General features: G+C 38.0%; 1 protein-coding gene across 3 annotated transcripts in view; it reads left to right on the top strand.

The window, feature by feature from the left end:
- shank2b (SH3 and multiple ankyrin repeat domains 2b) overlaps nt 1-25,390 on the top strand; it is a 128,924-nt gene extending 103,534 nt beyond the window's left edge. For all 3 annotated transcript variants that reach the window (XM_067436154.1, XM_067436153.1, XM_067436155.1), the window contains 8 exons: nt 11,076-11,211; nt 11,560-11,640; nt 13,067-13,075; nt 13,707-13,727; nt 15,746-15,870; nt 16,221-16,332; nt 16,579-18,925; nt 21,981-25,390. In XM_067436154.1, the coding sequence (XP_067292255.1) occupies nt 11,076-11,211; nt 11,560-11,640; nt 13,067-13,075; nt 13,707-13,727; nt 15,746-15,870; nt 16,221-16,332; nt 16,579-18,925; nt 21,981-22,518 (3,369 nt within the window). In that variant the 3' untranslated portion in view covers nt 22,519-25,390. The remainder of the gene's footprint in view (nt 1-11,075; nt 11,212-11,559; nt 11,641-13,066; nt 13,076-13,706; nt 13,728-15,745; nt 15,871-16,220; nt 16,333-16,578; nt 18,926-21,980) is intronic.
- Nucleotides 25,391-25,455: the final 65 nt, after the last annotated feature.

Here is a 25,455-nt window from a genome sequence, read left to right as displayed (position 1 = left end):
TTATTAAGGAATTAATACATTGACACAGTTAGCTTATAGCAATTTAGTGATTACTTAATCTATTAATCATGTATAATCTTCATTAGTTGCTGATGCAGGAATCATTAATAAATGGGTTAGTTCACCATTAGTAATGCATTAACTCATTATTATCTGTGTATTAGTTAAGCATGAATTAATACATATTAGTGCACCCCGATTGTAAAGTGTTACCAGTTACACTTTAAACCAAATTGTGACCAATTTTCAATCAGTCAGAACAAATCATTTTTAGCAGTGAAAAATATTTGACAAACTTGTATTCAGAAATGTCATGGTAATAAAATCATAATTTAAATAAGTACAAGTTGTAAAGTTCCATATCACTCTCTGTATTTGTGTCAGAACATAGCTGGCATCCAGAAATGCTGTTTACAGCATTTTTATACTTTTAATAATTCAGAGTGCTGTTTAAGGCAGCCTCTTTATCTTTAATGGAAATTCTATAAACTCTCAGTAAGTCTTTCACACTATCTTATGTTTAATCTCCTCAATAGGGGACTTGACCGCAGAGGTCTTATCATGTAACCTTTCTTTAAGTACAGGCCAGGCCAAGCTGATAGCTGTGCTGCTATCGTGGAGTAAAGCAGACAGGAAAATGGATGAGGCTTAAGTGCTTGTGTGTGTGTGTGCGCGCGAGTGTGAAGAGTACAGATCCCATGTACTCTTCATAATTATCCCCACTCAAGACAAAAGAGCGCCCTCCTTTCCGGAAAGTACCAAGAAGAGGGAGATTTCATTTGACGGGATGGAGTTTTATCTAGGCTGGATGATTGCCCTCTGACAATCTTTTGTAAATCTCTAAATCAGGCCAGAGGTGCAGTGATTGCAAGCTCTCTAGTTCGTATTAGAGAGTGTGATGTTGGCGCTGGGACATGTTTAGTAATGATAGTGGATTTGACTTGGGGATTAAGAGATGGGAGCCATGTGGATTTGTTGAGTTGTATGATGTTTTATTAAGGATGTGTGATGTGTGTGTGTGTGTGTGTGTGTTTTTTTTTTAATTATCAGCATCGGCCTGGTTTTGGGAGCACATAATGTCAGGGCTTATTTTTTCCAATCCGAACAGTAGGCCTATTTTTTTTTAAATATAATTTATTTATATATTTTGTGTTTATGCCAGCTTACAGAAGTATTAAACGATTATGCATATTTTTGCACATATCTGATTCCTGGTTTTGAAGCATATACAATTTTGATATATAATTTTTTTAATTTATAATAATTTATATTATTATAATTTAATATCTAAACTTATTTTATTTTTAAAATATATATTACATATTTTAAATATCAGAACATTAAATGTATAAATGTGACGTTGCATGACATATTGTTCACATGCTATTTTATTGGTGTCTTTCCATGGTTGAAACGGTTACATAAAACATTATACAGATTTTGGTAAGTTGTACTGTATCTGATAATTTAAAATCTGAGACTGTTTCATATCAAAAATAACAAAGCACAAAGATTATTGCGATTTATTAGACGGGAGACGTGCTAAAATGTTTATATCAGCTAATTTAGATAAAATTGTATTATCTAGTCATAATATAAGTATATATTATGTATACATACATACATACTATACATGTTATAATGTTTCTGTATTAAGTATATTGGATTTTTTTTTAAATATTACCAGGGCCTAAAATTAACACTTGCAAAGAGGCAAATTAGAGTAAAAATCGAAACCAGTATCAATCACCAGTTGACAGGTAACATTTTTATGATTTCAAAATGCAGTGTTGTGAGAACCTAAACGTGAACGTCGCTCAGGAGAGTTGACGGGACAGTGCTGCATCGTAACAAAAGTTGAAGCCTTGCCAATGTAAATATTCATGCTCTTTAACGGACATATTTCACACAAAATTGTAACAAATAAATAAATACACATCTTGCCTAGTATCCTAGTAAAGGATTTTGCTTGTAAAAATATAAACGGTCAAGAAAGACAACACGTGTGCAGTATCAGTATATTGGATCTGTGCATTAGGTCCTAGCCAAACAAATCAAACAACAGAGGACAAAAAAAGTATTAATATGTATTAAAAAAAAGTATTAAAATGATTTGTCCATTGAAAAAGTCTGTCCATTGTTATTTTACATTTCATTATTTTATTCAATGTTTCTACTTGAAAGTACTGTTACTTGTCTTTAATAATGTTTCAAATTTATATTAGGCTAGTAGTTTTAGCTGTGGTACCAAATTTGGAATAGATAATTGTGAATTTTCACTGATATAACATGACTGTGATTTGTGTATAACAAAACAATTTAATGGCTGGTAAAACAATATTAATGGCCAGTACATTTTCTTAAGTCACCAAGCACTGGCAGGTTAGGCAAAACATTTATTTTAGTCCCTGATAAATTATTACATTTATCATATATTATGCATTAGTTTTAAAATGTACATTTCATTGTCCATTCGTAATACACAATACACAATACACAAGCGGTCTCAAATTTACTGATGTTTTTTAGATTATTAAGGTTCAAGAACTGGATGTTTGCATCTCCTTTCTTGTAATGTTTGGGCTTTTAATGCAGCTGAAGGAAAGTCTGAGTAAGATAGAAGGTATTGGATTGGGACGTGGCACATGCCAGGCTTAAACCCAGGTCCCTGTGGGCCAACACCTCCAAATTCCATCCCTTTCAAAAGCTGCCTTCAAAAACCCTCATAAATAATGTTTTCCAGTCTTCTTGTATAATATATAACATTAGTTTAGATGGGATTTTTTTCTGGTCTGTAGACGAGTGGTTCCTGTTTTTTTTTTTTTTATGCATTAAATAAAATAGTAAGAGCCTTCCCTTGTCCATGCATCCTCACTGTTCTGTTACTACTAGTTAGTGTCTTCAGTCATGTGGAGATACCTGGAGGGGGTCTCCTAGTTCACGGAGTGGCATTATGTAACCACAAGGGTGAACATGGATAGACTGTTACATAATGGCTTAGTGAGCAAGTACATATATGAGTGTGTGTGTGCATGCACGTCTTGTTTTGTGTCAGTAAGTGCATGTGTAAAAAGAGAGTGTGTGTGTGTGAGTGAGTGCAGCACACATCTTTATTCTTCTGGAAGTGACCAGATGTGACACAAAATCATCCTTTATGAAATATGGAGGTCCCTGTAGATTCTCTGTCACACAGACACACACTCTTGGATGAACAGCACGTGAACACACACATAGAATCTCTAAGGTCCTTGAATAGAACAGCAAGCATAAATTGTGTGGTGCATCTGGGGACTGCAGAGAAGCAATGAAATTCATTTGGTTTATGAGTTCTTTTTTTTTAAACGTGTGTTTTGAGACTGTGACCAGAACGACCCTGAGCAGAACTGATATGATTAGCCAAATGGAAGGCTTATCGTTTTATGGTTTATTTCCTGTGTGCTGACTCTGTGCAGAGGATAACCGCCTGCTAATTTCATCAGATTTTAATCAAGTGTGGGATGCTCACCACATGTCACACACATCCATCAGTCAAGATCTGTGTGTGCTTTTTATGTCTTGTTATTGCACCGTGAAATCACAAACTGTTATAATCAATGATAATTTTGGAATTGCAAATTGGCATTTTGTGTTCTTAGATGTGTATAAAAAGAGCACCTCCCAAAAGCCAGTTTTGCATCCTAAGCTGTCTTTAACCTGATTTCAGTTTCGTGACACACAGAGACACGGATCAGAATGTTTAACTCTTAAATGAATTAATCTTAAAGGAATTTTTCATTTTTTTATAATTTACTCACCCTTGTGTTGTTTTAAATTATTTATTTTTCTTTTTTAATACAAATGAGATATTTTGGAGAATGTTCACATTGACTTTCCCTTGCAATGAAAGCATATACTATTTATAGAAAAAAAGGGGGAGGGGGGGCAATTATATATAGAACTATGACAACATAAACTGTTGTAAATGAATGTGTACTGGTCCTCTGCTCCTTTATTATTTATTTGACAAGGTGAGGAGTTCACTCATTTTGACTTTTTTCCTTCCAAATTCTAGAAAGTGGCTATCCATCTGTTATTTATTAACTGTCCAGTTTAATTATCAATCCAGCTTGAGGTTAACGCAGCAGGTGGAGGGAGATTTAATATATATATATTATATCTCCCTCCACCTGCTGCGTTAACCTCAAGCGGGATAATTAAACTGGACAGTTAATAAATATATATATATATATATATATATATATATATATATATATATATATATATATATATATATATATATATATATATATATATATATGGGCGATATGGCCCCAAAACAGACGATATCGATAAATATCAGGATAAATGTAAAATCTTTATTTCTTTAAAGTTAAAAGGCATATTTTTGCTCCTAAATGAAAGATGTAGAAAACAGACAGTTAACTGTGGTTTTAAACTACCCTTCATGTAACACTTTAGTATGGGGAAAAACATATTCACTGTTAACTACGACTTTTGTCTCAATAAACTCCTAATTTACTGCTTATTAATAGTTAGTAAGGTAGTTTTTTGTAGCTTTTAAGTTTAGGTATTGGGTAGGATAAAAGGATTTAGAATAAGGTCATGCAGAATAAGGCATTAATATGTGCTTCATAAGTACTACTATCCTAATAATATGCATGCTAATAAACAGTTAATAACTGAAACTTAAAATAAAGTGTTACCATCCTTTATTGTCAAAACATGACAAACACTTCCCAAACAGGTGAACAATTTATTACGACTGAGGTAGATTTATTTATTAAAACCTTAACTGTGAGCATTTTTTACTCTACACTATATATCAGTAATATCATTATATATACTTAATTATGTAATTAGTAAAACACTAAAAATGTAAACGGGCAAAAAAAGTTGTGCCTCTTGCCTCACAGTGGATTTGTCCACCATGCATCTCACACACACACACGCAAGCATGCGTCTCACCAACACACACACCTAACCGACAGTCGGCTGGTCCGGAGAGGAGGGAGAGAGCAAAGTTCAGTAGTTGTGGAACTCCAGTAAGGGCTGTCTATTTTATTCATTTTAAACATTGGATGAACTGCAACTAACAAGGTGATAAGCCTGTTCGTGAATGTAGTTAATGTAAATTTACCGCAATGTTGGGCTCAATGTTATATGGAAGATCTTCGAAGAAGCACGATAATTTAATAATTAAATTACGTGTGGTGAACCTATGATAAGCAGTCCACGTACGTTGCTCTGTTTTATGCCAGATGGGATATCCAAAATGTCTCTAAACTGCTGAAGTTGAGCAAACTAACTTGTCAACTATATCTGTGTCCTCTGTGCTGGTCATAAGTGCTGAATTTTCTTCACTCTCTCTCATTTTTCTCGCTCCACTTCACTCCGATACTGTCAGTCACTGTGACTGTAAACAACACCATGTGCGGCACCCAGAAGCCCGGTCTGCAATACACATGCGCAGCATAGCACGTAAGCATTATATCGAGAATTTATCGAACTGGTTATCTCCCTCCACCTGCTGCGCTAACCTCGAGCAGGATTGATAATACACTAAACAGATACAGAACCAAATGGATCTTATCATTTGTGTTATTGTTTTTTTTTTGTTACTTTTTTTGTACAAATTTTTACTCTATTTGCATATCCATTCTGAAATATATTATCCAATATATATCATTATATATCATACAATATATGCATCTGTAATTAAAATAGTATTACATTTTATTGCTTTATTGCTCAGCCTTCTTTAGCTAATTCCTGCTCAGATGGACAGTCTTCAAATTGTTTTCTTTTTTGTTCCACAGAAAACCTCTACATCAGTGAAAAAATAATGTGACCCCTTCACGTTGTTTCAAACCTATATACCTGCAATGATAATTTATACACTGTCAAAAAGAAAAAAACTATAATAGTAGTTGATATGATTAGATACGGTGCAATAAGCTTTTTTTTGTAGCCTGTGGTCACTACTAGCAAAGCTGTAAGAAGTATCTTCAAAATTATCCTTTTGTATCTTGAAGGGGAAAAAAGAGCATACATGTTTAGAACGACATGAGGGTGAATAACTAATGACCCAATATTCAAAAACAACACAAAAATCAGGTTCCTGTACTCAGGCTCAGCCTGGTTGGATTTGGCTCTGCTCCAGCATAATGAGATTATCAAGATGAAGTGGCCATGCTGAGATTGTGCTGTTTTGTGAGCTTTATCTACATCTGGTCCCAGCACTTCCTAAATGAGCCCAAATCTCATTACCAGTGTGTGACATGCCGAGAGACTGGAGGTCAGTGAGAATGCTGTGGAAATTTGTGCCCACCCTCCTCCTTCAGCACTCGCCAAAAACTAGAGCACTGCTCAAATCTGCACCGAGTTGCGATTACAGCTCATGATTCACAGAGCTTTCTCCCTCTCCTGCTCAATCTCTCTAAATTTACATCATCTGTCATAAGGTCAAGCTCTAAGATGTAATGCAGAGTTATTTTGTCTTCTGGTGCCTTCTGGAATGCACAGTATGAAAATCCACAATAGGGAGGAATGTAGAAAAGATAACAGCGATTGACTTAAAGGGTGTTACTTTATTTAAACATACCTGGCTCTCCATGCGGGCCTTTGACTCCTGATCCCACATTGATTATGGCTTGCTTTCTAACTTGTGTTCAGCTTTTTTTTTTTTTAATTGGAACAATGACAATCTCTCTCTCATATGCTCACATACGTAGTCCCTTTTCTCTCCATTACGCTCACAGCATTTATGAATCACACAACACACACACGATGGAATAAAAGGAGCAGCTCAGCTCTCTTCGTCATGAAGACGACTTCAGCTCTCTCGGCTGTTTCCTAGGTTACCCAAGCTTATTCACGTAACCTTTTCTTCGGTAAAAGGCATACTCTAAAATCTCTCCCAAACCTGTCTCTCTCATTTTTTCTCTGCTGATCTGTTTCGCAGTCACAGTGTTTCTGGTTTGCTTGAGATATTCCACAGAAGCAGGGTGTCGCTTTAATTTGCCTGCAGTGTCTTTTATTAGACAATTTAAAGCAAAGCATAACAACATCTTATCATAGTCATTAGTGCTACTTGCTAAGGCAACTATCACTATTGCTATTGCTCATACTTTAGGTTGGGGCTAGATAGGTAAGGACAATCGTGGTTGTCAAATAGCATGTTGAGGTTAGGTCTATTACTTTTCTGCTTATTCAGATTTTAGCCTGGCATAATTATATATTGAATATTTGTATTATTATTTTTGTGGCTCTTTTGGTCAGTAAGCTACCACCTAGAAACCATCCAGAAAACCCTAGCAACCTTTCTAAGCACCATAGCAATGACCTTGCAACCACCCACAACATCCTGGCATGAGTTTTGCACAGGCAAGTGCTACTCAATTTTCAAAACGATTCTAGTGTTGTTTCCAAATATTCGGTGGTCTGTTTTTTTAGAGACTCTTCAAATAGGTTTAGGAGTTTGTGCTCCAAAAATGTTTTATGCAAATTGGTTAGTCCTGCATTTTTTTAAGTCCAGTTTGGGACTGGAACAAAGCGCAGACGTAATTGATTGCGCAAATACGACAATTTGTGTGGAATGTCACATGGTTTTTGTGCATCTCTAATTCCTTTTCATATTTCACAAAAAACAAACTCTAGAGCAGATGCTAATGGCTAGTATGACAGCACCACTTAATACGGTTGCATCCATACAGCGTTTAGTTTTTTACGAGCGAGACAACCACATTCTATAAACCGAACTGACACCTGCAAATTTTCAGGACTCTATTAACCACATACTGGACGGCACTGAATGAACAGAACCACAGTGGAAAACTAGTTGTCTACCATGTCATATAATGTGAGAGCCATAGTGAACTGTATAATCATGATGTGTTTAGTTTACTCAGAGACGGTGAAATGGTTTTCATTCATCCACAGATCCATCAGATCTGCAGTGGGTGTGAGCTGTGATGCGCGTGGCTCAAACATACTCTCTGCACTTGGTTACAAGATTTGCACCTTGATGTCAATCCTTAACAGTGACTATGAATGCAGCCATCATGGACATTTCTTCTACAGATAGATTGTTTTTTTTAATTCGTTTTGTATTTATTTTTTATAAGAAAATGTTTGATTAAAATGTTGAGAGATTAATGGCAGAGATTGCGGTTATTATTTATTGGTTGGCTTATGGTTAACTAAAGAATTGATCGACTGACCAGAAAATAGTTAATTAATAGTTAATCATGAAGATTGAAGAATCATGAAGAATCATAAATTTATCATCAAAATAATAGTTGGTTACAACCTTAGTCCAGTTGGAGTCATTGGACTTAACACCTCTGTTAAAAAAGAGATGATGAAAAAATAACTATTTATGAATGTTGCCCAGGGATGGAAATTAGCACCCGCCACCAGCCAAATGCGGGAGATATTGAGTTGTGGCGGGTAAACTCGCTTCACCTACCGGCCACCGTGGCGGATAAATAAAAATAGCATACTGTAATAATGACATTCTTAGATGGGAAGGAAGGAGGCCGGAACCGGCAAACGTTCAAAAAACTTTTATCAAATAAATAAACAAAAGTAACGCGGGCAGCCCGTCACGGACGACTGCCCGCACACACACGCAATAAAATGCGGGCAGCCCCTCACGGATGACTGCCCACACACATACTCAATAGACCGTAACACAAAACATAACATAAAATCTAGATCTGTCTCTGCGCACTCATCCGACAGCGCGCAAATATTGAGTTCTCTTTCAAGCCTTGCGCTTAAACGGACAAACTCACACAAGAAGTATGTCAACATGTCCATCCTGTATATGGCTTAAGTGAACTTTATACAGTCGAGAAAGACGAGCGTATCTCTGCACTAGGTCTTAAAGGGGCATTAACCATAACTGCTCTGTTTAATGTCAAACAAAAGATAAAGACATCACTCACTGCTCTTGATTGAATAGCTTTGGTAAGTTTAATAAGGATTAATCTTTAATTTAAACAGTTTAATATGCAGTTATTTTACATTTGATTACTTTATTCAATTTCTGTACCTTTCTGCAGGCCAGTAGGCCTGTACATTATTTTTTAATGTACACATGAGTGAGGTCAAGTTAAACATTGTAGTTTGAATTTTATCTTATACTGTGCATTGTTGCAATGTGCTTAATACATATTTTTGGTTTATATTAATTTAATTGGTTTATATTAATTTAATATTAATTTATGCAATTGCAATGCCTTGATTTTTAGTAAAGTTACACAGTCATAGCATTAGCCATAAATGCAATGGTACTAATAATTGTCATAATTTCTTTCTGTGTTTCGGCCTTGGTTTCCTCTTTATCGGTTTCGGCCCAGGAATTTTAATTTTGGTGCATCCCTACTGACAATCTTCTGCTCGGTATGTCATGAACACGCTTCAGATGCCAAAACTCATAGTTTCTTTTGTTGGGACTAAAAACCTACAATGGGAAGCCATAAAAGACCACGAATCATCCAAATGCTACTGGTAAAAAAAGAGTGTACAGGTAAAAAAAAAAAAGAGTGCACAGAGTCCTTCTCATTTAATGAAATGTATATCAGTTCATGGTTTGTGTGAAAGAGAAAATGTCAGTATTTCATTGAGACTTGAGATTTAATAAACTGCATAAAGTATTTTATAAAGTACTATAGAGCTTGTAATAGTAATTTTAACATGCAGTTACACATTGTCGGTTAAAAACAAGAAAGTGGCTGGTAAAACCATTGAGTGGCAAGTAGATTTTGAAATCCATCCCTGATGTTGCCCCTATATCAACGGTTATCACCACTGGCAAATCGTTTCTGCTGTAGCTACTGCTAATGCAATTGAGCTTGCCAGTAACGGCTCAGTGGCAGATTGAATGTCCCACTTAAACATTTAACCTCAATTTGATTTACTACCTTCTGATGCCTTTCCAATGACAGCTCTCCCTGGAATTGTGACCATTTAAGTTTATATGAAGGAAATTTAAAAACATTGTGGATAAAATAATGGCTTTGTGTTTGTGTATGTGGTTTAAATGGGGCAAATTGGAGATGAATGAGGTTTTGATAGCTGGGCTTCAACAAATAGAGTGGGGTTAGTGTAACTTCGGTGTTGATGCTTATTCTGTTTCGTTGCCAAGAACCATTACAAACCTGCAAGATTTTATAACCCTTTGGGTGGCTGAATGCTCAAGATCAATTTACTTCACTATGATGTAGTAAACAGAAGTTAAAGCCAATGAAATCAAAATTAGAGGTTTGTGGGCTTTTAGTCTGTGTGTGTTTAGGACCATATTTATTCTAGTGTACTCTTACAATTTGAGTAAATAAAATACATATTTAAACAGTACAGCTTTGTATACATTTTTGTACAAAAAATGCTTTAGAATGAGAAGGTATCCTTTCCCTTAAATATCAAGCAAGCAACTTTAGGCTTGCATTTATTTGATAGAAATACAATAATATCATGAAATAATGTATTTGCATGTATTTTAAAAAGTAATTTATTCCTTTGATAGCTAAGCTAAAATTTCAGCAGCCATTACTGTACTCTTCAGTGCCACGTGATTCTTCAGAAACTAATTTGCCGCTCAAGTAAAATTTATATTTATAGTTTTCAAGATTTTTTGACAAATAGAAATTTTGGGAGGTAACATTATAAATGTCTTTAACTGTAACTTTTGGTCAATTTAATGCATTCTCTTGGAATGAAAGTATTTATTTCTTTTGAAAAAAATCTGACCCCAAACTTTATGATGTATGTGTGTATGCACGTCTGTAGCTAGAATCCAGTTCTGAGCAGCTATGTTTTGGTTGTCTTTTAAGAAAAATGGCATGTCCAGTCCAGCAAGACGTTTATCAAAACCATTCGTCAAACCCTTTCATGTTGTTTTTAAAAAGCTAAAAGCAGGAAAGGAATTATGAACATAATATGCTATTTTGAGACAACATTACATTTTACTGTTTATTCCTTTCTGAACATCTGAACATGCCTGAAAAGCATTTAATTGTTAAGGCATTTATTTGTAAAACGCTGTTGATGCTTAATTGTTCCTCTTTTTATAGGTGAACCAGGACAATGTTGTCAAAGTAGGCCACAAACAAGTGGTCAACATGATTCGTCACGGCGGCAACCACTTAATCATCAAAGTGGTGACAGTCAGTCGAAATCCAGACCCTGATGACACGGCTCGAAAGAAAGGTAAACGTCTTGATTTGTTAAGGGTTTCTCGACTAACTAGGCCATAAAGGAACATGTTGAGTCATACATATGAAAATTAAGCTGACAAAAACCCTTTCATGTGATTCTAACCATTGCTTTTTCATAATGCTAATGTTAGTTATACTAATCACTGATTTTACTAACACTGCTAATTTGTGTTTTTAAGTTCTTATGCATTCATTATTGAAAATGAGAATTGAACAAACCTTGAATGCATGAGTTGTTGTTGTATACAATACCTCCCCATGGGGATGCTACAGCCCATGGCTAAGCATCTACTGTACCTGCTCTATTTTTTCTTTTTTTCTTTTTGATTTGTTGCTATAGCACCACCACCACCACGGAGGGCTCCCTCCACAGCCTTGTCCATGCGTTCAAAATCTATGACCTCAGAGCTAGAAGACTTAGGTAAGCCCAGTCTGCCCAACCATAAGCATCTCATTTACTGTCTAGTTTCTTTTAATATTTTAAATAAGATAAAGGATCATTCACACAGGTTGTTACATTTTGTTGTGTTTTGGGTGTCTCACAACATGTCATTTAAAAGGTTCCGTTCCAGTTTGTTCTGTTGCGTCTAGGGATGCACCAATACCACTTTTTCCTGAACAAGTTCAACACCGATACTTTCATTTCTGGTACTTGCTATACCAAGTACCAATACATGTAAATCAAATTAGTTGGCTTAATTCGTTTAGACAATAGATATTTCCTTCAGTTAATTTTAAGCTTAATTATGCCTGTTAAAATTTACTGTAGGTGCTTCTGTTACTTTCACAGTTCAGGACCAATAAGTTTAAACCTAATAGCCTATTATAAACAGGTTTCCTCAGTCAGCACGTTACGGTATTGTTGTTCATTACCACCTCAACCACTTGTATGTCCGGGTTTGAATGCACATCTTATGTATTTGTAAAATAAATTTTTTAAAATTGAAAAATGTGTTTTTACTCGATTAGTTGGCTAGTCTCACACATCCTGTTTACGTTCACATAAGACACAGCCGACTGTTTCACAAGGATACTCGGCAATATGGGTATTTTGACATAATTCTGTGTAAATTTCTCTCTTCAAGCTTAAAGAAGACTTCAAAAAGAACCCAGCTATTCATGCTCTGTCCGAGAGGTAGCATTCCGGGTGCACACTTTGTGTTTGTCCAAAAAAACTTCTTGAAAACATCATGTGATTCCGCTTTCCTGTAATAATGTAGGGAACCACATCATGTAGCAGTTTATGTACATACGATTTAGTTTTATTCCAAATGACACGTGCTGAGTGTAGTCACGCTCTCTCTTTATCGTCAGTTAACGTTAGTTATATGTTTCTTGTTTAATTTTCTTTGCTATTGGCATAACCAACCAAACAATGAGCTTTCCAGCGATATAAAAAGGAGATGCGCTCAACAAGCTAACTCGTCTGTGCGTCTGCGCACTCAATCCACTCTGCATGTTTAGCTTATCAAACCGTGAACTGCAACTATACTTGAATATTTTATGTGTTTAATGTGTTTCAGTTTATTAGATAATATTTACGTCATAGAGATCCTTCTCTGATATCTCCATTCTGCTGTCTATTTGCACTGTGTTCTCTGTTTCTATGTCCGGACACGAACACTGTACACACACTTGGTGATATCGGTTTTTGGTAGCGTTTTAATGAGTACGAGTACGTATCGGTGCATCCCTAGTTGCGTCTGTTTTTAAAAGCAAAAATGTCTTGTGTGAACGCCCCTAAGAATGTGTTTTTAACCTGTGACACTTTTTGTTGTTCTACAGCCACCGTTCATTATGAAATGAACTTTGATGTTGTTTTGTTTTCCTGCATGCTGACCTAAAAGTGGATAAAGGTATGATATGATTATTTACAAACTAATTTTACAAAATGTATGTACAAATTGTACTGCTGTGCTTCCCTGGCATGCATGTGACTTTGTTATATGTATTTTTTTAGATGGAATTTTGATTATGGATATTGTGTGTCAGTTTTTGTGTAGTCCATACTCTGTACTAAAGAAAACAAAAGTACTACCTTCACATTCACTGTTAAAGCATGACTCATTTCACCTGAGCGGATTGTTGTTAGATTGTGAAGGATTTATTCTGGTGACCAAGGCTAAATCTAGGGTGTGATGGGTCATGCTGTCTTAATTATTAATAATTGAACAATGGTACAAAGGGTAAGCAGTATTATATGCGTGTTAAATTCTCGTTTATATTGTGTAATCAGGGAATCAATCGTCTTTTTTGTCACTTTGTTATACTGGATACTAATCTAACTTGTCTTGTGTAGTGTTGAAAGTTAACTGCATGGATTTGTTGTTGCTTTCCGTCTAAAATGGCATTACATTATGCACAGGTCAATGCCATGTGGAAGGAATACTGTGTATTCCAAACGTTGGTTCTTCTCGTCATGTTTTCTGGAAATTATCTCTGAATTTCAATACTTGAATAAAGCTGAATTGTTCTTTTATGTTAAAGCCACTTTGAGGAAAAAGAAGGGTGAGTTTTCCCTAAGCACTCTTTAAATATTTGTCACCTCAGCTTAGCAAAAGTAGTAATTATTTTTCTCATACAATTGAACTTTTTTGATATGATTCAGTGAAATAAATGTGCAAATCATTTGTATTCTCTCTCCAATAATCAAAATTTACCAGTTGAATGGAAGACTGCTTACTGTGAAAACAGACTAAATGTGTATACACTGCAAAATGCTCCATAAGCCTTTAGCTTCAGTTATTGACCCCCTAGATCTTCAAAAGTGCAATGTAAGAATATATTATTCAACAGCCTGCCTTCTATTATAAAAAGGATACGCTTGAGAAAACAAGAGCCATGAATTTCCCATGCCAAAACCGGGCTTCAGATACATGTCCTTGTTCCTACTGATATAGTGGGTTCTGCCTCCATTTCACTCCTCACAGAAAAGATAAAATCCTAAAGCTAGATATTTTAAGATAATTTCTCCCTCAAAAGAACTACTTTTTAACTGTTATCATACGAGGGACCACTCCAGCTTTGAATCACTCTGAAACAAGACGTTGCCATGGAGATAATGCTGCATATGTTTAATATAGAAACATTCCACCTGCAAAATGTAATGCCATATTTTCAGTGTAAAGCTATCACTACTGTAATGAGCAATGATCAGGAATATGACGATGTGTGACTGATGCACAAATACAATATCTTTAGACTGCTGAGAGGACTTTTTTGTCTCCTTGTAAGCATTAGTATTATGTTTACATAATATGGCTGGCTGCATAGTTCTCCTGCTGTGTCCTTAAAACAGCCTTGTACATACTGTGTTCATCAAAGAGATTTTAAATCCATTTTTAGATATTATGAAGACCTTGCTTATAAAAAAGAATATGCTGAATGGGCAGTTTTGGTCGTATTCTTTTTAAAATGAGCTTCACCTCAGTGTTATGATGGGATTTTAAAGGTGTATATATCCATACAATGCCAAGTGAAGAGGTGTAACTGTGGCCCCCTTTAGTCCTGACATTAACATGTGTTTTCAGATCACATTCGTATGGCCAGCACTTGACCACATAAATTGCACAAAAAAGTGTAAAACACATTGTGATTTGAACCACTGACACCGGGCCAAATTCTGACCACCTTTCGATAAAGGTGTAAATGATAATGCACATATAATTTTCTGCATTAAAATGCAGATAATGAAATTATAATGATAATGCTGCACTAATTATCTGACACAACTAATACTGCAGCCATGCGCTCGGGTCACCTGATTTGATTAATAAATCTGGAAACTTGCAGGAAGTTGCATCTCTGCTGACTTTCTTCTATTATTTTTAAAAATCTATATTAGCATCTTTTACTGTGGGAATGTTTTGAATGTAGGGAAACAATACCTTAATTTTGTCTGTCAACATGACAAATCTTTTTGAGTTAAAATTTGAAAGAGTAGAATAAAGTATAAATTAAATCCAGTTAAAGAATACCCATACAAACCATTTTAATGGCAGGTATATAGGGGGTTGTGTGTGTGTGTGTGTGTGTGTGTGTGTGTGTGTGTGTGTGTGTGTGTGCGTGTGCGTGTGCGTGTGCGTGTGCGTGTGCGCGTGCGCGTGTGCGTGTGCGCAACTTACCTGATTCAGTCTTTATGACTTTTATGCTAGGAAATCAGACTCTGAATTTCCCTTTCCTCCATTTCTGTGTAGATGATCAGCTTTCAGATAATGAGGGTCTGAAGAAGAGGATTGTATTTCAAGTCACACTAAGTAATCATCCCATGCATGGGAGCTGTCAAAAAATGCTAGCATGTTGCACAGTGGCCGTTGAAAGAAGTGCTAAGATTTCTCAAACGGAACCAGGAAGCGCTTGCACGGCTTTGACCTTGACCATTGTCATTGTACCTATTTCTGTCGCCTCTTGCTCGGTTCGGATCTTTGCTCTGACGATCCTGTTAGAGGAAATTAGCAATGTTTGATACTGAGTTTATTTTAAATGTAGCTTCCTGCTTTCTAATTTGAGATGCTGTTGTCTTACAGATAAAGTGGATGAGGTCGTACCCCCCCAGAAACCTATATGGGATAACTCAAACGCAGATGTGAGGGTGGCGGCAGTCAAACCACGCCCAACTAGCAAGTGTTTTGCTGTCAGCCCTGAAATGAATGTAAGCGTGCCTGGTCTAATGTCCTCTAAAGTTCTGCATTCCCGTAGCATTGTTGAGAATTGTATTGTATTGAATTGTAGCCTAACTGCAATAACCACTTTTCGCAAGTCTGGTAAGACCGTTGCCCATGCATGCTATTTATATATTTTTTCTGCTTAAATTAGAGTGTACTTATGCACAGGCTTGTGAGTATGCTTCAACTGCTTAACATTGTTTTATTTCTTTGTCTTAGTCTCTTTTAATGAAATCATTTCAACATATTATTTTAAGGCTAGTTCGAATGGATGCTCTGCAAGTGCTGCATTCTGCTTGTCCTTATTATCATATCAGCCTTATGCCATATTTTGCAGTCTCTCTGCAATAGTCAGGATACAGCAGTAGACTTGCCACAACTGCCAGGGAGTCCAAGAGGCCCCTTCCTGGGTATACCAAAGGGAACTATACGGCGGCAAACATCTATAGGTGTGTGGTTGTTTCATTTCGGTTTTGTTGCTGAAGTTAATCTTTACACAGTCCTTTATTTTGACAAATTGTACAAAACAAATCTTTCAGCTCTTAAACTCAGTGGTCAGCTAATTCTTTCTGGGTGCTTTTCCACTGATGTGATTTTCAAGATGTAAGAGTTGCTTTGTTGCATCATATTTATTGTTTCTGGATGGTGATTACACCTACAGGCTTGTTGATTTTTCTTATTTTATTCCTTTACAGGAGTAACTGAAGAAGAGAAGCAGTTCCTTACTCCTCCAATGTTGAAATTTACAAGAAGCCTTTCAATGCCTGACACATCAGAGGATATTCCACCCCCACCAGCTATCTCCCCTCCATCTCCACCTCATAATAATGCTCCCGTCCCAGCTGGTCGAGGATACGGCACCATCAGACCAGGCTTTACTTCACAGAGTCCTAATGCAAACAGCACAGCCCCTGACAGAGGTGAAGGTGCTGGGTGGAGAGATCAGTTTTACAGAGACAGCCCTGAGCAGTATGAATCCGAGGGGTACAATCACAGCCCAACTGCCCAACAGAGTCTTCATATGCGCCGGGCCCAAATCCCTGAGAATCCTTATTCAGATGTGGGCAAGATGGGTCAAGCTGGATTGTTTGTGCCCAACAAGCCTGCCAGAAGAAAGGGAATGCTGGTCAAACAATCCAATGTAGAAGACAGTCCTGAGAAAACCTGCTCCATTCCGATTCCGACAATAATAATAAAAGAGCCCTCCACCAGCAGCAGTGGTAAGAGCAGTCAAGGGAGTAGCATGGAAATTGAGACGACCACACCGGATCACCCAGGGCAACTGCGTCCTGAAGATGGCTTAAATTCAGGCAGTCCCTTTGCAGCTGCCATTGCTGGTGCAGTCAGAGACAGGGAGAAGAGGCTGGATGCTCATCGCAACTCCCCATCTTTTAGGTCCACAGATGCAGGTGATGAGGATGTGGCACCTACACCGGCTCCTCGTCTCAGACACTCCAAGTCTATTGATGAGGGCATGTTTAGCAGTGATGAACGGCTACGTAGGCTCATGGCACCTCCCTCATCACTACTTAGCATCCCTAGAGGTGGAGGCAATGTGACAGACTTCAACAGCCCTGAGCCCACCATGGTAAGGGAACTGTTGAGCACTCGTACAGGACACAGCCCAATCAGTCTACCTGCTCATAAGACCTACAGCTCAGGAAGTGGGAATTACGTTCACCCGGTTACAGGCAAACCACTAGACCCCAATTCACCATTAGCTTTAGCGTTAGCTGCTAGAGACAGAGCCATGAGGGAGCAATCACAGCCTCTTCCACTAAAGAGTGACCCATCCAAACTTGATCTCAATAAACCACTTTTTATCGACACCAAGCTTAGACCAAATGTGGATGTTGGCTTCTCAAGTACCGCTACGATGGGCCGTCCCCGTGGGGGTCTGCGGAGGCAGATGACTGAGTCCAAATATGAGACGGAATCCAAGTATCAGCTTGATCTGGGCAAGCCTGAGAAGAGGCCTGAGGAGAAGAAAAACATGCTGATTGACATTGTGGACACTTCTCAGCAAAAGTCAGCTGGTCTTCTGATGGTACACACCACAGATGGGGCAAAATCGGAGGATAACAGCTTGTCAGAGGGTGACAGGGATGAGGCTGTGAGTCCCGACAACACCCCTGGGGAGCTTCGCGACCCCAACCAGCCAACTCCCACCAACCCCCCAGCTCCCAAGGCGCTATCAGCTGCTCCACATGGCAAGACCATCATAACTGTTAGCTCAGTGGATGAGCCTGTCAAATTGCCCTTCGGCATCCCTCCACCGCCCTTGGCCTCTGTCGACATTGATGAAGAGTTTGTGTTTGCTGAACCCCTTCCACCCCCACTTGAGTTTGCCAACAGTTTTGACATTCCTGAAGACCAGGCGGGGACTATAGCTGAACTGCTCAAACAGAAAGCGAATGGTACTAAAGGTCCTTCTCTTGCTCCCTACTATCCCACATTTGGTGGTGGCAATTCCGAAATCAAAAGACCAACGGTCCTTACAAACTGCACACCTCCCAGCTTCCCTCCAGGGCCACTAGAGCCCTACGAACAAATCACGGACTCTGGCATCGAGGTAGACAGCCGGAGCAGCGGTGACCCCCAATTGGAGACCACCAGCACCATCTCTACTGTGTCCAGCATCTCCACCTTGTCTTCTGAAGGAGGTGAGACCCTGGACACATGCACTGTCTATGCAGATGGACAAGCCTTTCTGGTGGACAGGTCTCAGATCCTGTCCAAACCAAAACCCAAACCTGCCATCAAGAGCAATGCACTTTACAAGGATGCTTTGCCAGAGGAGAATGTGAGCTCTTTCAGAATGCCCTCCTCTGTCCCACCTCCGCCCCCTGGATCTATTCCACCAGAACCCTTGAAAACCCCAACGCAAAGAACCTCAAAGCTGTGGGGTGACCCTCCGGAGATGAAAGGCCCCCATGGTCCTGAAGCCAATTCAGTTCTGCAGCATGTGAACAAGGACAAAGCACCAAAGTCAGGGGAAGCGTTAGACTCTCCAACGGGATCCAGGACTCACTTCGGAACAAGGTATGCCCTCTTTTCCTTCCTGTATCACAGGGGCTTACATTTAGGCTCTCAGATTAGTGTGTGTGCTCTGCTGGAGAACGAAAGAGTTGCCTAGCAACCCAATAATGAGAACAGCCTTGAGGACGAGATGAGCAACGTCAGTGTGATGATGAACACAGACCGTACCACAGAGGGAGGAGGTATGTGTGTGTTCTTACAGCATGGTTCATTTGTTACTTGGTTGTCACATCACCCAAACTGTTCCCACAAGATATCTCTAGATTCTCTTACACAATCTCTTAAAGGCTTTTATATTTCATTAAAAAAACACTTAGGGTTATAAGGAGTTTCCATTTTCATAAAACCTATTGAGCTGCCTTCCTGTCTGCTGCCAACATAGGCAGCTTTTTTATGGCTGCATCGTAACTGAAATGGAACCTCATAAGTGTCTTATTTAGATTTTCGACTCCCAACTGATTTCAGTACAGGCGATGTGAGAAGAACGGCGCAATACATTTGAGATTTATATATATATATATATATATATATATATATATATATATATATATATATATATATATATATATATATATATATATATATATATATATATATATATATATATATATATATATATGTGTATGTGTATGTGTGTATATATATTTCTTGTGTGTCATTTTGCTAAACATCAGCAATTGACTTGATGTACTGGTGCAAAGGTTATGTACGGTGATGGCTGTGACATTGCACAGGCAGTGGTTTGCCGTCGACATGGAGTTCCAAGTCTCATTCATTATTGAATGATGTTGTTATTTACAGACCAGAGAACTGACCCTAACTTGTAGCCCAGGCAGAGCTCTATGTTAAGTACACACTGAACAAAGATGGTTTTATTTTTCTCTATGAATAGAAATAAGTTTAGCATGTTTGTTATTTGTATCATTGAACTGAGGTATTAATCTTTAACTATGAGCTGGACTTGCAAGTTTTGCGCTGTATATTATTATTATTAGGGCTGTGAATTTAACACATTAATTAGTTAATAATAAAAATAACGCATTAAAATTATTAACATGTTTAACGTACCCCGCCCCAGACCTACTTAGGTCATCTTACATTTCATACAGTTGATTAATGAAGAATATGAAAAACTCAGTGTGATAAAGCCTATAGAATGTGGTTAGAATATCCATAAAATTCAAGATATGAAGCAAAATTGGCCTTGTTTGAGTTTTAGTCTCAGGGCGGTTACACATTTGTTTTGGTCCACATTAGAGCGTGATTGTTCCCGTCGGTGCTAATATGTGCAAATACACTGCAGGCTCAATCTCGCTCGTGTCCAAGGTAAATCATCAACACGATTATCCCTTCCATGTGTTTTATTGAACTTAAAACATCATGATCTGATCAAATGCATGCGCATGATACTTTTCTTGCGCACCCGAGTCCGTGTTGCTTTCACATTCACGTGAATCTCAGCACAGTTCGAATTTGTTACACCTAAGCTCAGCTCACCCGGGTCCACATGACAGCTTTCACATTAACAATTTTTCATGTGAACTGTGTCTCGTTTCGAACTAAACTGCCAGTGTGAAAACGCTCACATTTATATCGTACCCTTCGCCAAGCAATATCACACAAGTTCTGTTTTTCTGTCCTGAAGAGTGAGAACAGTGCAAATGCGACTTTGTGATATTATACAACAGTTAAAATACATATGTAAAATAAATGTTTATATTTCGTTGTTTTAGACCAGGGGTCCCCAGACTCGGTCCTGGAGGGCCGCTGTCCTGCAAAGTTTAACTCCAACCCCAATCAAACACACCTGAACCAGCTAATCAATGTCTTACTAGGTCATATAAAGGCATTGATTCGCTGGTTCAGGTGTGTTTGATTGGGGTTGGAGCTAAACTCTGCAGGACAGCAGCCCTCCAGGACCGAGTTTGGGGACCCCTGTTTTAGACAATGTGTGAATTTATTTATTTTTTAAAGTTTTTCTCAGTTTTGCCAAAGAAAATATAAAGATGGAAGAGAACCATTTACATTTACCATTCATATAGATCCATTTACCTCACTCCTGAATGAACAAATCAAATAAATTAATGACTCAATTAGACATTTATCGCCACCTACTGGCAGCTTCTTACTTAGAGTATAATGTCATATTTCCATATTAATAAAAACAAACATTAAAGGTATAATTTTTACACAATAACTACTTTCTCTACTAAATTTGATGTGTGATTAATTTGCGATTTTAATTCGATTTATCACCACATTGTGTAATTAATTGTAATCGCTTGATATTTTATTGATGTATTTTTTATTGTATAAATTCAAAGTAGTTCAAGTACTCTTTACACAAGTCTGTCTTTGGTTTTATTTGTTGAGTTACAACAGATGCAAATGTACAAGTTTACTTCAACAAATGTAGGCCAACACACCTTGGGTATAAGAAGAAACCTTGGGCAAGGACATTGCATTGCTAAAGAGCATCACAATCATAGCCTCCTTAAAGCTAAACCACCTACTACAGTACACTCATACTTTCAATACACATTGGTCTTCAAATAAAGTCCAAGTCATAGTTTGCTCTAAAAAATCAACACTAAAATAATGCCACAATATATATACTTTTTAATGATAATTAAAGCACATTTTCCCCACAAAATAATTGGTATTACTGTAATACAGTAAATAATACATGCAGTAAATCGTACACCACAAATGTAACTTTAAAAATGTGTAGTTGTATCAGATTTATAGAATACAATTTTGTTCAGTAATTATGTATTTTTTTCCCTTTCCCCCCCAGGCTTTATTACTCAGAAGTATCACTCATATGATCACTCTTAGTTATATAATGCAGTTTGTTGAGGAGAGGTGTGCTATTAGTTTTCTTTGTTATTGGATTTTCATCTGGCGGACAATAAAACAGACAAAAAATGAGCCATAACATGCAGACTTTTAACTTGGACCAGTAAGCACACAGAACACCATAGCAACATGCAAAACTAGGAATATAGTTGGACATTCTCCCTCACGTTTTTATTTATTTATCCTTGTGTCTTTGCAGAAATCAGGATGGTGTATCCCTCATCTCAGGTACACAGCAGAACACCACCGTTACCTTCACTGCCCAGCCTGGCCCCAATGTGCCTGCCCCGTCACCGTGCCGACAGGCCGAGAGCCTGCCTCCCCATCATCACACCCCGAGCCCTATCATGTCCCCACCGGACTCTGGTCTCAGCTGTGCCTCTTCCCTCCCGACCTCGGCCACTTCCCCCACCATGACGGATGTCTTTGGCCTGCCCACACCACCCCTCAGCCTAGGCACAGGGCGTAGCCGCTCCCCTTCCCCGCTCACCCTCATCCAGTCAGCGTCGAACAAGCCTTTCGCCACCAAACCCGTCCTCATGTGGAGCAAGCAGGACGTGGCTGACTGGCTTGAGAGCCTGAACCTGGGCGAGCACAGGGATGCCTTTATGGACAACGATATCGAGGGCAGCCATCTGCCTAACCTGCAAAAGGAGGATCTGATCGACTTGGGTGTGACTCGTGTGGGTCACAGAATGAACATCGAGCGAGCGCTAAAAGTCCTCTTGGACAGATGAGACTGGGCGAAACGTCCTCATCTGGACTCCACGCATCTTGTTCATAAGCTTCGTTTTCCCTCTTCCCTTATTTTGGTTCACTAATTTGAGTACTTTGTTGTCCTATCATGCTTTTGGTGGATTTTAGGAACTGACACATCCTGAAGAAACTCATGCATTCGAAATATCTGCATAAGCACAAACGGTTCCCTGCGTTTCCGTTCCAAGAGCTCCGGCACCAGAGAGGACATTAAAGCCAACACACTGTATGGAAACTACAAACATGAGCTGACTATCCTTTGGCTTTTAAGGACTTTGGCCTCCTTTGAATGCACTGAAACCAGCAGAGCTGGGGATCCATTTTCTATATTTGCTAAGACAATTCTACAGAGAATATTTCTTCAGGAAAAAAGGGAACCTTTGTCTATGTATCAGCTGCCTATGAAATAAATATCTTGCTTTTTTCCCCACCTAAACCTCTGACCAAGAGGTACACGAATCTCTGAGGTGTGATCGGCGGGCATTTAGATGTCCCTCAGTTCATTTGCTGACAGTCCTAGAAGGGCCGTGGTCACTTGAAAACACAGAGTTCAAATCTCCCTACGTGCGAATAAACGTAACCGTAGCAAGCAGCAGGTCTCTCCACCATCTTGAATCTTCAAGTCTTGTAATATGCTAACATTGGATGTTTGTCTGAATGAGCAACAATTCTCTTTGGTCTTTCTGAATTGTGGTTTACTATTAGGTGTCTTCCATGCAGTAAGGAGGTCTACGGCATTCCCACTAACATTTTATTTGTACCTTCAGTCAACTCTAGGGTGCGCTGATGCTAGTCAGTATTCATTTCCAGTGGGTTTTATTTGGAATAGTGGGTCTTCACAAGAACACAGAATCTGTAAACTGAAATATCAAGGTTTCGTTTCATGGGTGAATGGAAATGAACCGAATTTATGTAGAACCGCTTTGAGTTGAACGCTGACACAATCACTCTGAAAGGGCCAGTATGTATCTGCCTGTATGTGGTGAATTTTTTCATTCATTTATTTTTATGTATTTCTTTCTCTTTTTTCGAGTGCAATGAGAATTCACTAAATTATTTGATTGTTGGGTGGTAAAAAGGAACGTCCACAAAACTACAGGAAACCTCCTTAATCTATACATATCAATGTCGTCAATTGTAACTGATACAGGACTTCATATCGATAAATTGTTGTAATTATTTATTTAAATTTTTATTGAAATTTGATTTGGACAGGGTTTTTTTTCCAGCTAACCCTACCATCTACAACACATTTTAAGTGGGTTCACAAGGTGTAAATTCTCATTTTCTTGTTTAACCAAAACTTGTCTTTTTCATTTTATGTCCTGCAATCTTTTTGCTTTGCTCAGCAGTTGGGAGAAGTTATGGTTTGTTTATGTTATTCATTTAAACATGTAACTGCAATGTGTGCCTATCCGTGTTACAATTTGACACACCACAACATCTCTAGATCATCAAAGGTTTAGTTGTGATTTTCCCGTTGTTAGAGACAAGTTTCTCAGAGATGCATTAATTCTATCGGACTTGAAACGCCATAAAACCGCACAGGTATGGAATCAGAATGAAGATAATGTGATTAAAAACATCAGAGACGCGAAGGGACAGCCAGCATTACACATTTCACCTTCAGTATTAAGTTCAAAGCACTGTGGGTAACGTCAGAACTGAGGGAAAGGCGACAGGTTTTGAGAATGGCTGTGAATGAAATAAAGTTGTGATGACGTTTAAGTATGCAGTGAAGAGATTCAGAAATAAATTATATATATGTTTGCTTATCTCTCGACCTTAGAGGAGTTAGAGTTATCATCTCTATATATCTTATTTTAGGAAACAGCACAGTATTTTAAAGATTTATAGAAATATTTATGAAATTTTTATGACATTTAACTCTGATATGTGGTGTGCCAAAAATCTATGTGGTATCAGTTAAGAAGCAATACACAAATTTAAAGAACACTGTTTGGTCTTTCTTTGCCAGTATTCCACAGTACAGTATATAATATTATTAAATGAAATTTACATATACATAGGTCTCAGTGAATTAGAAGATATGAAAAATAACGAGACAATGGCTGTCACCTGCTTCTTTTAGACTATGTAATTAAAGAAAGAAGTTAAAATGTAGATTTGTGTGGTGTGTATACTTGGAAAAACAAAACGAGCACATATGTTAGGCAACTTACTATGCGGTCACGTGCTGTTGCTCTGTGAAATTTCGCGGGCGAAATTGAATTTGCGCGATCCGGAGTTTTGCGTGACGGTGAAAAAAATCGTTTGTGTTCATGTTGGTGCTGCGAATTCGCCGTGCTTGTGTATGAGCAGTGCATCATACATCGGTACTGATTGACTTTTTTGCCCGCGAAATCTCGCTGTAATATCGCCAATGTGACCGTATCTTCACACCTTACGATATTTGAGACACTTTATATTTTTGGAAAAATGACAGCATTGAATTGTCTACGCAAAATCCGATTTTGAAAACGCATTTTATATATGCGCATGATCTGACTAATTACAGCTGGATTACGAGTTCATAGTTGTCTCACTCACTTCTTGAGAGGAATGCATTCACTTGATCTATGTTGCTGTAATTTTGTGCTAAACTAGAAATCATGATTCAAATCAGAGATTTTTTTTGTGACTGCACTTTTCTCGAAATTCCTCGATACTTATGTATTTGAAACAACCAAAATTTACGGGACGAATAAATATGATTGCACACACTGTTGTCAATCTGTCTCACGTAGCCATGTGTTTTGTTTACATAGTTTGTCTCGGGGAGGCTTTATGTAAATTTGTTACATCCATTTCAGGGCTCGTTTTGCTTGAAATAAAATGTTCCCATTATCAGCATGCTGTTCTATGCTTTGTCATGACCATACACGCTGTCTTCTCATGGTTTAATCATGTATTAATGA

The sequence above is a fragment of the Pseudorasbora parva genome, chromosome 25 (assembly GCF_024679245.1).
Source record: "Pseudorasbora parva isolate DD20220531a chromosome 25, ASM2467924v1, whole genome shotgun sequence".
NCBI lineage: Eukaryota > Metazoa > Chordata > Actinopteri > Cypriniformes > Gobionidae > Pseudorasbora > Pseudorasbora parva.
Note: the sequence above shows the minus strand (reverse complement) of the source record. Positions and strands in the feature narration are given on the sequence as shown.